Source organism: Strongylocentrotus purpuratus, unplaced genomic scaffold (genome assembly GCF_000002235.5).
Source record: "Strongylocentrotus purpuratus isolate Spur 01 unplaced genomic scaffold, Spur_5.0 spur5_scaffold_11, whole genome shotgun sequence".
Taxonomy (NCBI): Eukaryota; Metazoa; Echinodermata; class Echinoidea; order Camarodonta; family Strongylocentrotidae; genus Strongylocentrotus; species Strongylocentrotus purpuratus.
Window position 1 is genome coordinate 4,175,815 of NW_022145596.1, and position 12,793 is coordinate 4,188,607.

General features: G+C 39.5%; 1 protein-coding gene across 2 annotated transcripts in view; it reads right to left on the bottom strand.

The window, feature by feature from the left end:
* The window catches only part of LOC583889 (nck-associated protein 1), a 29,145-nt gene extending 22,396 nt beyond the window's left edge, over positions 1–6,749 (bottom strand). The window contains exons 1-7 of one of the 2 annotated variants that reach the window (XM_030980415.1): positions 6,532–6,749; positions 3,861–3,968; positions 3,107–3,199; positions 2,638–2,694; positions 1,942–2,084; positions 1,221–1,311; positions 252–389 (exon numbers count right to left, since the gene is read on the bottom strand). In XM_030980415.1, the coding sequence (XP_030836275.1) occupies positions 252–389; positions 1,221–1,311; positions 1,942–2,084; positions 2,638–2,694; positions 3,107–3,199; positions 3,861–3,968; positions 6,532–6,642 (741 nt within the window). In that variant the 5' untranslated portion in view covers positions 6,643–6,749. Of the gene's footprint in view, positions 1–251; positions 390–1,220; positions 1,312–1,837; positions 1,922–1,941; positions 2,085–2,637; positions 2,695–3,106; positions 3,200–3,860; positions 3,969–6,531 lie in introns of those variants that run through there. The other variant, XM_030980416.1, reaches the window with a different exon arrangement.
* Between the last annotated feature and the right edge of the window lie 6,044 nt (positions 6,750–12,793).

Here is a 12,793-nt window from a genome sequence, read left to right on the forward strand (position 1 = left end):
AGGGTGGCTGCCAGAAAGGTGAAGCCCTTATCATTATGTGGCCAAACAATGAAATATTTACATGCAGAGAAAATAGTATTGTAATTGTTAATCAAAAGTGTACAGAAAACCAATACTGATAAATAACAAAATGATAACACAAACAATAACAAAGAAAAAAAGGGTTAACTTAGTGTTTGTAATTAAGTACTGTTGACGTTTTTTTTGTGTGTATAGTGAAATGATAGTGACGACATTGTCTCACAACTTACCGTTTCACTTTGGGCTGGATTGAGAAGGACGTTAGGCTTGGCTACCAGGCTAAGCATCTCCTGTGACCTCCACTGCTCGGCTGTCAGGTTACGACGTGGGTAGAGGTGAAGGAGTGAGAACAGAGCTGAGGCTACACACTGCAGGTTGGGTAGAATGAAGAAAACATTAAAGCAAACGTTAACAAAAATCATAAGTGCGTTATGAGGCTACACACTGCAGGTTGAGTAGAATGAATAAAACAGTAAACCAAACGTTAACAAAAATCATAAGTGCGTTATGAGGCTACACACTGCAGGTTGGGTAGAATGAAGAAAACATGAAAGCAAACGTTAACAAAAATCATAAGTGCGCTATGAGGCTACACACTGCAGGTTGAGTAGAATGAATAAAACAGTAAACCAAACGTTAACAAAAATCATAAGTGCGTTATGAGGCTACACACTGCAGGTTGAGTAGAATGAATAAAACAGTAAACCAAACGTTAACAAAAATCATAAGTGCGTTATGAGGCTACACACTGCAGGTTGAGTAGAATGAATAAAACAGTAAACCAAACGTTAACAAAAATCATAAGTGCGTTATGAGGCTACACACTGCCAGTTGGGTAGAATGAATAAAACATTAAAGTAAACGTTCAAAAATATTAGTTATAAGACAAATTAAAGTCCTACTTGAGTTCTGTACATGGGGTTTCATGTTGTTCTTTAGTTTATTCATGCTGCTTAACCGTTGACCCATAGGATGCTAAGTTAAGTTTTTTAAAAATTAAAGTTGATTTGATGCATTTTAGCTTTACAAAAGTTTTTAGTGTGATTGGTACACTTTAAGGATTGCATTTCACTGCATTTACTGCATATAATTTGATATATTGAATAATCCAAGAATGATCTGCATCAATTAATGATGACTCTTGATGATATGAATGGTAGCATAGACTAAAGGGTGGATTTTTAGTATTTATCACTTACTCTCTCCAAGGGGATGAATTCCTCTGCAAGCTTCTTCATTGGATGCTCGTACTCCATGATCATGGTTCCAAGACGGGCAAACGAGGGCTCACTGCAATAAAGAAAAATCTCCTCTTTTTAATGCTTGATTGAACTACCTGCCGATGCAAAATCAATTTCATAACAATAGCCCTGGAAATGGTCGATATAAAACTTGCAAGGGATTTTAAACATGAAGCAGCATAATTTGTAACTTTGTGTAATATCACTGTTCAACCTCTTTCCTGCATTATAAATCTAGAAAGCTTGGATTCACTCAGAAATATAAATTCGCAAACAATCAGATGAATAGCTTGAAAGAATATAAAATAGAGTTGCAAAATCAATCAGTATTTTATATTCTAAGGAGATGTTCATCATATACCTGCAGAAAATACAGTCTCCATTAGACTTAATTCTAGATTCTTAGCTAATCAATGATATTTGTATATACTTGAGCTTCCCTTTATTAATTTCCCTTAATTTAATACTATGCTAGTCTTACTGCAATTGTATTTGTTTCCATCTTTCCTCATTGTTAACTTAGAAGAGAACACTGTAAATAACGACACCTCGACATTACATGCTAGATTGTATACCTTCTTTGATTGGCTAGATCATAGGCTCGACACTACATGCTAGATTGTATACCTTCTTTGATTGGCTAGATCATAGGCTCGACACTACATGCTAGATTGTATACCTTCTTTGATTGGCTAGATCATAGGCTGTGTTGTAGAGGCCCAGCATGGCTTTCCTGTCTTCCACCCTGGCCAACAGGAGTAAGATGGAGACATACTTCACGATGAGGTCTAGGTAGTTCCTGGTCATGTCAAAGTTACATGTCTAGAATAGCAAATGAGAAAAGAGGGAAACAATAGGATCAATGCAATAGTTACGGTATAGAATATCGAAGGATGATGTCATACTGGCCAAGTTGTCAAGGTTGCTGGTTCCAAACAATTGTGTGCTAAACAATGGTGTGGTGATCACACCAGCGCCAAATACTGAATTTGCCCTGCTCCAGCTCGTTGCTTGAATTATTTTGCAGTGAACCTCATGTACATGCCGTTGTTTAGAACCAGTAATCTGCATGATGAGGGAATATGATGTTACCACTTTGGTACTCTCTGCATGTTGACTTGCAATGCACTAACTGTCATTGTATCAACAAGAAAAGTTCAATTGATCAATTTAATGAATATTTAAAGAATCCTACTTTTTGCACATTTCATATTTGAACGGACTACAAACTACACAATTACATAAGGAGGCTGGAGGATTAAGTTACACCACTATACAAAAATGATGGTTGTACAGGTCTACAACTTTATTTTCAGGGTTTAAAGAAATAACTTTATAACTATATCATGTAGATTAAATGGAAATTTGTACTTACAATATCCAGGTTGGTGTTGCATGTTGCTATAACCGTCATTAATTCAGAAACATGATCCTGGTAAAAGAGACAAAATAAATACAGGTGAAATAAAGTACATAATATATAATTGTCCTCTTGATCATAAGTTTATTCATTCATCCTCTCTCTTTCCTTTTTTTTGGGTACATTTAGTCAATTTCATCTGTTTTACACATCTTGTCTATCTGTTTTTCTTGCTTATATCAATCCTTTCTAGTTCTCTCTCAATATTTATTTAGAATTTTTATATCATGTTTTGAGAAACGTTCATTTGTACATAAAACCGTTTTTTTTAGAAAAAAATGTATTACAGCTTTCAAAACTGAGAAATATCAGCCCAAAGAGGGAGTAAAAAGAAATAAAAGATTTCCGACCGACCTATGTTTTGGTACCTAAAGGGCAATACAACATCTTTTTTTTTCTTTAGGCCTAATGATAACCAACATACCTTGTATTCTAAGATATCTCTGAATGTCATGTAGTATACACTGAGCACCTTGAGAATCTCTGCTTTCCTGGTGTCTATGGGACTCAGCTGGCCCTGGGTTACAAATCGTTCATAAAAAGAGAAGTAGACTAATGATAATAATAATAATCATAATTAATATTAACAATAGAAAAAGAACAACAACAATAATAACAACAACAACAACAACAATGATTATTATAATAATAATAATAATAATAATAATAATAATAATACAATCATGATAATGATGATAATGATAACAAAATGTTATTTGAAACATAAAATCAGCCATAATAGCAATGAAAATCATAGAGTTTTTGCAATGTATAACTTAAAATAAAAATGTCATTGCTTTTCTCTGATATCTGATTGATTCTCCAATTCACTTTGTTAATAAAAAAACACACAATCAGATCAGATACTGATAGTATTTTACACCAAAAATGTACAACATATATAAATTTAAAAAAATATTAGCAATGTATTTTCTAAATTTATAATATTTCTTATTTTATCATATAGATCATATTTGTTCTTTGCAAAGTGAACATGTTCCATTAATTTGAGAATTTTGCACTCTATACAAAATGTCTCCATCTATTACAGAATTTTTAAATTGTAATAGCTTGACATTTCCCAGCATGGAATTTTCACAAATCTGGACCACTTGTGAAATTCGCAAAAGTTTCTATTTTGACAGTATGTGAAGCAAAGAGACTTGTTTCATACTCACATGTGAATTCTTTTCCGTATGAGGAAATTTTTTGACGATACTCTTGAGACATGATTCCAGACTCTTCTCAGAGAGGAATGCTGGACGAGACTTTGGATCCTGGCAAGCCTAATAATGGAAGAAAAAAAGAAGTCACATTTACTGTAGATGCTGGGGCCAGTTTCATGAAACCATTAGAAGTCCAAGTTCTTGGACAATGGACATGATCATCATCATTTATTAAATTCAGCATGTTCCCTCTTATGTTGGGTTACTGACTTTGGCGCCATAATGACACTCCCTCCCTCCACTTTTCCTTGGAGTATTTTTTGGATAAATATTTTTGGATATCTACAAGTGCATACCGATGGTGGTTGCGGGCGGGCGCGCGTGCCTGTGTGATAGACCTATATGCATGAGGTAAAATGACATTTTGGGGGATTTTCGGGGCATAAAAATATGGCCTCAAATGGCCGTGGTGTTAGCAAGGGAATGTGTATAAACGGTTTCCGTCTCTCAAGAGAGAGCCGACCCTACCCCATAAGAGGCTAACGAACAAAAGAGACGGAAAATTCGGTCTAGGCCGAGTTGTCCCCTGGTCCGAGTTAGCCCGACTCCCTCTCTATCTAGACCCCTAGAGTAAAGGAGCCCGTAATCGGCCAGCTCCCGTTTTCGGCCGATTGGTTGGATGCAAGGTAAAATCACTCTAAAATACATCGCATAATAGCGTAACACACATTCCACACATACCATACCATGCCAGTGTCACTGAAGAACCACATTTGCAATGAAAAATATATCCTAAAATATCACATTTTAGCGATGTAATCGCCGGTCCCGCTACCCGAATCTGAAAAATCGAGTATCTTACTCGTGTCTGTAAGAAATATGGGTACCATAAAATGAGCTTTATTTCAAGTATTTTTCAGATTTAGAGCCCGATTTTGTGCTAGTCGCAAGCTCAAAAGTATCTCATCGCATGTATTAAATCAATGCAGCCGCACACCGCGACGCACACACGATATCTCTGTCTAATTCAGATTCCAACTTCCGATCACCGCTGTGCCTGTCTTCGGCCAGGCGAGCACCAGGGAGCTCAGGCGTGGGATACCTGCTCCGCCCGCTTGTGCTGTACATCAGCGCGGAAACGCACGGCGCGCGCGAGCGCTTCCTATTGACTTTGTACATGCGGCCGTAAACTGAAACGCTCGGCCGATAACCGGCTCCAAAACAGTGAAAATTGAAATGAATATTGTCATGGCAATTCGTGATTTTTTTCTGGGATTCTTTTTTTGTTTAAATAATAATATTTGCTTCATGATTTGAACAAGAAATGATAATAAATAGGAAGTAAAGAGTCCTAAAAATAGGATTTTGTCTTAAGTGGCCGAAAACGGGCTCCTTTACTCTATCTCCTGATTGCCAGTCAAAATCAAAGAAAAAATATATCTGAAATAGTTAGTCAAGAAGACTCGAAATTTTGAGGACAAAATTAATAAGCCGTAGCCTAGGCCTAAATCGTTAGTCTGCACGTCTAATAGGCCTGTTTACTAATGATATGCGAGTGACGTCATAATCCCTCGCACCCTAGCGATTGTTACTACGTAGGGCAAGCTTTGCGTGGTGCGGCACGGTCGCCACATTGTTTTTCCATGCCCGCTACGCTATACACATACAAAGCCATTGCTAGCGACCGCGACGTTTTTTCACCCTAATTTCTACAATGGCATCGCCTTCGACATCAAGTTGTAGTTCCAGCAAGCCGTTTTCGCAGTGGACAGTGAAGGAGCTCACCGATTATTTAAGAAAGAGAGGAGTTACGACATCAGGGTACAACAAACAGAAACTAGTTCAACTTGCGACTGCTGTGGCCGATATCGCTTTGCCCCAAGACCCGGACCTTGCGAGCTTCGACTCCGCACGGTCGCTGCGGGAGAAGTTGGAGCGTGCGGGGTGCTCGTTCGACGACCCAATGAAAATCACCGGCTACACCGAGAACTTTGAAAGTATACCAGATTTCGGATTATACGACATTTTCAACTACCTGATAGTAAATGGAACTGACTACGACAGAAAGAAACTCAAAGCATATAATATGTCGATTCCAAAGTCCTTTCTTCCACAATTCTTAATCCATATTTTACACTTCTCCAGGTTCGTCTTTGGTTTGGGGAACGGGATGAAAAACACACCATTCATATGGGGTCTGTCTGCGTACCGTGAATCGCTGTTACACGTGCCGTAACAGCAATGCTTACCTCCCATTTTTGCGATATTTCGTCGGATTTCGGAAAATAAAATCGAAGATTTGTCATGTACAACTGAGAAAAACTATATTTATTTTAATTATATACCCTAAGGTTGGAAAACAAACAGTTTTAAACGAAGTTTATTAGGACGATGATCAGCCTTTTTTTCCTCGCATTCCCCACATCGCCGTATACAAAGTGTGTGTAGCAGGGCCGTAGCAGACACTGCGCTCGGTTTGTTTGCCAGAGCTTACAACCGTGTGCAAATTTAAAGGTCCGTGAATACATTAGTAAACAGGCCTATTCATTTGTAGCATTATTCATGCACACTCAGTCGAGCTAGCTCAGCTCAGTGCAGTGATTAAGCTCACGGAGATTAACAACAGAGCTGCTTGCATCTCGATCTCACGATCTTGTTTAGACTAGAGTCTATAGTACGTTACCTTTTTTATGTTGTATAATCTTGCAAGCATTCCTGAGCCACGCTCATTCAGAATAGATAGCTTTTCAGCCAGCTTAAGCTGGCCTTGAGATACAGGCATCCTGCTGGACATATCAGACCAAAAACAACGACATAAATTTGTTATTTAGTTCCTACTCCCACAGCATTTGGGTCTGAACGGTGAAGGTGCGGTCAAATGTACTGTACGTATTCTGCATATACGCGGATCTTAGTCGAGGAACCTAGTTGATTGTTTTTCAACCAGGAAGCAAATCGATCAAAACAAATTAAAGATTTTCATCATTAAACACATCTAAATTTAATTATAGAGTACACAAATTATCAAATTTAATCTTAACAAGCTAATTTTGAACAACATTTACCATTTATAGTACTAAGTATAAACTCATAGTCATAAATTGTTATTTATTCATATCTAAAACGGCAATATCATCGTACTAATACTGAATCGGAGGTAACTTCAGCTCGTGAATGCGGAAGGAAAGAACAACACAGTATCAGAGTAATCCGATCGGGATGCCGTGGGTGTGTAACTATAGTTTGCAAAATACCTGGCCAAAATACCAGTGCGTGGATCCTAACAAAAAGTTGATGTATTTAGGGGGGCTCGTAATTTCTCTAAACTATACTAATAATTAAAGATTAATCTCGTAGTCTTTTAATTAACAGGAACAGGGCGGCTACAAAGAGACGGTCATGTATCCAGATTGGGGCAGGAGGGGGGAGGGGGGGGGGGGGTCGGTTGCATCCGAGCTGACAGTATAGTAACACTAATTGACCCTCACCACAAAGTGACAACCACCATTACCAACCGCCATCCCATTTTCCCCCAAGAAATAAGCAGATGTCGACAACATCCGCATCATGGTCTTCTGAACACTTTAAAATATAGGTTCACTCTTAACTAATTACTGAGGGATCGAGTCCCAGAATGTGTCAATGATCGAATTCCTTTATAAATAAGGGGGGGACCTAAGGCGGGTAGGGGGCGGGCAGTGTATCTGTTGTTGTTTTTTTTATTGTTATTTGCGTGTATCATTCATTTATGAATATATACCCCCCCCCCCCTATACAATCACCCCCCCCCCCCAATAATTCACCATTAAAAAAAATGAAGATAAAAATTAATGTTGAGAGCCCGATGAGAGTACAGTTAATGGTTATTATACTCGCAAGATGACCATCAATATAGACATTTTACTATCTCATTTTCATAATACATACGTAAATGAGACAACCGTATATGAGACAAGAATAAATTGAATTCTCGCTCATACGGCTTCATCAGGAATTGATGAATTTATTCAATTCATTCAATCAACAGCATCATAGAAATGCAGTGCGCCAAATGCAAAGCCGCAGTGTTAATCAGCAACGAGCTAAAATGTTAAGCGCGAAGCGCAAAAGGGCAAAAAAAAGTAGAGAGTGGGAGAGAGAGAGATAATGAGAGACAGAGAGGATACAGGCGCGTAGCCAGGGGGGTGGTTGGGGTGGTCACCCTCCCCCCCCAAAAAAACAAAAAAACACGGCCCCCCAAAAAAAAAAAAAAAGAGAGAGAGAGAGAGAGAGAGAAAGAATAAAGGAAGAGGACGTAGGAAGAAAAAGGATTAAGAACTGAGAACGGAACAACAAATCGTCTTCTTTCTCTAATAATGTAATGAAACGTCAAAAGAAACTGAATGTAGACAAGGATTAAGAGTCTAGAACGGTACAACGAATCGTCTTCTTTCTCTAATAATTTAATGAAACGTCAAAGCTTCCGAGCTTTGGGCGGGAAGGGGGGGGGGGGAAACTGAATTAAGACAAGGATTAAGAGTTGAGAATGGTACAACATATCGTCTTCTTTTTTAGATAATTTAATGAAACGTCAAAAGAAAATGAATTTAGCAAGGATTAAGAGTCGAGAATGGTAAAACGAATCGTCTTCTTTCTCTAATAATTTAATGAAACGTCAAAGCTTCCGCGCGGGAGGGGGGGGGGGGGACTGAATTCAGATACGGATTAAGAGTCGAAAACGGTACAACAAATCCTCTTCTTTCTCTAATAATTTAATGAAACGTCAAAAGAAACTGAATTTAGACAAGGATTAAGAGTCGATCGATCGAGAACGGTACAACGGACTGTCTTCTTTCTCTAATAATTTAATGAATCATCAAAACTTCCGCGCTTTGCGCGGGAGGGGGGGGGGGCTGAATTCAGATAAGGATTAAGAGTCGAGAACGGTGCAACGAATCGTCTTCTTTCTCTAATAATCTAATAAATCATCAAAGCTTCCGCGCTTCGCGCGGGAGGGGGGGGGGAAACTGAATTCAGATAAGGATTAAGAGTCGAGAATGGTACAATGAATCGTCTTCTTTCTCTAATAATTTAATGAAACATCAAAGCTTCCGCGCTTCGCGCGGGGCGGGGGGTAAAATCCCCCTCCCTGCACCCACCCCCCTAGGGACCGCGCTTCTATAGGATAATAACCCAGGTAGCAAGCCCATGGAACCACATGGGTCCCAAATTCTCTGAAATGTTATCGTTATTGAGGGTGACTTGAAAAAAGTGAACAACTTGGAAGGGAGGGGTGCAAGCTGCCACACGCTTCTACCTCTTGGTTGCTTTGATCCATTGCCGAAAATATTTTGGCACCTATCATCCCCCCCCCCCCCCCAACGACGGATACAAATCGACACCATTGAAATATTGTAGGATCGCATAAGATTAGCATATGCGATCCTACAATACTCAGTGATCGTTAATTGTTGTGGTTGAAATCGAGTCTAAAGTTATGAAATTGTAAATATGAAACTCAGATTAACTCAACTTAAAGCCGATCTTAGTCTTTGTAAACCACCCCCCTGATCACTAAAAAAAACGTGTGCATGATCTACACCCGGTGATTTTTATTTTCAATTTTTATCGAAAGCAGAAGTGTTTTAGGGGCTAAATTTTCTAGTGCTTATAATAAATCCACAGGGACATCCAAATATATCAAAATTGTAAAGAATCACTATCCACCCTATTTCCAAAATTTCCCAAAACTTTGAATTACCTTTTAAATGGAAGCAAAAAAAAGAAGGGAAAAAATCTAGGCTAGTTGTTCATTTTTTTTTTTAGCATTTTGCGGAGATTCCAGAGAGGCTGTCTACATAAAATCATTGACCGTTTTGTGTGTATCTTCAGGCCAGCGCGGTTCGGTACTTTGAACAGGCTTCCCGGCTTGCATGTTCATGCGCAGCCTAGGCCCCTCCAATGGTTCTAGGAAACCTACCCCTGGACCAGTGGCGGATCCAGGGGGGGCGAGGGGCCCAGGCCCCACCCCTGGGGAAAAAATTGTAAAAACACGTTAATTTTACCTTGTATTGGAGATGGGCCCCCTCCCCTGGCGCTCAAGGGGGGGGGGGGGGGTTGCGAGTTTTAAAATTTTCGAGGACCTCCCCCGAAAAAAAAAAGAATAGTTCTAACTACCCCTCCCCCCTTATCGGCCGGCTGTTTCACCGCTAAATATTTTCTCACGACTTGGGCCCCGGCTGGATCTGCCTCTGCCCTGAACATCCACCCCCAGATAATCACCCCCAGTCAACTACCCCCTAGGACAACTACCCCCTAGGGCAACCACCCTCTAGGACGACTACCCCTAGGGCAACCATCCTCTAGGACAACTACCCCCCGGACAACTACCCCCCCCCAGACAACAACCCCCTAGATCAACTACTCCCGGACAACTACCCCCTGGACAACTAACCCCTAGGACAACTACCCCCGGACAACTACCCCCAGACAATTTAAACCATTAACCGGCGAAAACACTACTTGTACTTGATTTCTATCCAATGTAATTCTATTGAGAGTTGCTGAACTCTACCAAATAAATACATGTATATTGAACTGTAAATAGAACTTGTATTCAGTTGCTTCATTTAAAGACTCCTCATCTTAAATCCGATCCCAACACGACATGGTGGAGGACCCGGTTTGTAGAATTTTATTCCTTCTACTTATTGTGAGGAGGACCAGTAACTTTAGTGAACAATTACATATCTCTTGTCGGCTGAAAACGACATCGTACACAACATGGTGTCAAAGCACCCTATCCCCCAAACAAAACACATTCTAAAGTGCCCCACCGCCCCTCACCCTTCTCTGGGCAGTATCTAAAAGCTACTTTCTACAAAATAAAAGAAAACTCCTGCACTATGATAATGGGCCTGCTTGGTCTACTTAATGTCTCAGTGGCGTAGCCTGGATAAGATCAGTGGTGGTGGGGCAATATTTCCAACAAGTAGGACAAATTACGCTGGGATTATTATGTGTGTAATGTGTTACTTCTTGTTATGGCCACCACAGGAGCGGGGGATGCCTTTTAATAATTATCAAAGATAAAAGGTAAAATTTACCTACTTAAAAAAAGACAAATATTCGAAGCCATGTGTCGCCCCCACACCTACGCCATAGCCGTGGGGGTGTCCTCCATCCAATATTTCCCTTTGTTATTAGCATTTTGTTATTGCTTAGGCCTATTTAATTTTTAAGAATAACGACTCTCAATCCGTATTATGAATAACGGCCCTAACTCTATATTATGAATAGCGACCCTCATTTCGTATTATGAATAGCGACCCTCTTCTCCTATTATGAATAGCAACCCTCATTTCGTATAATGAATAGCGACCCTCTCCTCGTATTATGAATAGCGAAACTCCGCTCCTATTATGAATAGCGACCCTCTACTCCCGTCATGAATAGCGTCCCTCATTTCGTATTATGAATGGCAACCCTCTTCTCATTTTATGAATAGCGACCCTCTTATTGAGTTTTTTAATGTTCAATTATTATTTCCTCGTTTAATTCACTCTCTAGTCGGTTTCATTTGAATTTCCATTTCCAAGCATTATTTTGAACTGTCCCGAAATTGCTTTCCTTTATTGAAATGAGACTACAGCCCCATTCTATTCTTTTCCTATTGGGATATCGAAAGGGCGTGTCCTCCCAGACAAGGAGAAAGACCTCCACCGTACCTTTAAGGACAATACATCAAAATAATGCGGTCATTGTTGCAAAGTCAGGAATGCTGTTTATACCTCTTTGGTAATCCTGGCATGCGTGACCACAGGTTTTTCCAGATACCCACTAAACGAGGGTTTCTTCTCAAGCTAAAATATACCCTAGTTGAGGACTTTGCGTGTTTTTGTCCTGAATTCACACCCTAAACTGGTAGTTCAAAAGAGTGTATCCCTAAACAAGTATTGTAAAATTGTATCATCTTGAGCATTTTGAAGTGCGATAGGAATTACAGGAATTACACAAAATGTGAAATAAGTCAAATTGCTCTTCTGATGTCTAAAGTTCATAATGTAAAAAAGTATTTCAAAAGAGAAGCAATAACATCAACATGTACACTTCCAAACAGCGGTTTAATGCACAGCCATCACAACGCCTTTGTTTAAAAAAAAAAAAAAAGTAGTGTTTACAAAAAGTACACAATGTACAATCGACAATTACTATTTTACTACATACAAAAAATATAAGGGACTAGCCAGGCATATTTTTTTTGTTTTAAATATATCTCCGTTTAGTCTCATTTGACAACGCCCCCTGTCGTCAGAGTCAGCAGCCTAACATGTGAGCCTATGGAATTTTACCCCTCAAAAATCGTTAGCGAATACGCCCCCCCCCCCCCCCCGAACCCCTAGTTTGTACGGGGGTGTAGCCACGATGCTGACTAAGTTGACGAAATAAATCGTATATTTATGACACGAACCTTTTTTTACTCCTAAAAGGGTGTCGTGACTAACAAAACAAAACAAAAGGTTTGAAAAACATTAAATACTCGTGCCCCGGCCGCCCCCCCCCCCCCCCCTCCCCCAGCACTCCGCACTGAGCAATGTTAACGCACACATAGCTGCATTACTACCCTGGCTGTGTATTAAAAACTGTGCTTTTGATTCTCAACATTTCAAACACCACTGTTTACAATCTCAACTAATTTCACTAAAAATCGGTACTTTAGTGACAATTGATGACACCTAAATAGCAGTAAAATACAATTTTTCAACTTATTGATGTTAAAAAGAATAATTTAAAAATTCACATTGTAAGTCTAGTGTCAAATTTGCCGATCAATCCAATCGGTTCTATTGTGTTCAGCCAATTCAATATTATATGATGTGTATAATTGTGTATAATACCTGCCTAGCGCCTCACAGCAAGTATGCAGTGCTAAAGGTCATTACGCATTAGCATGCTTTGCTGGAATG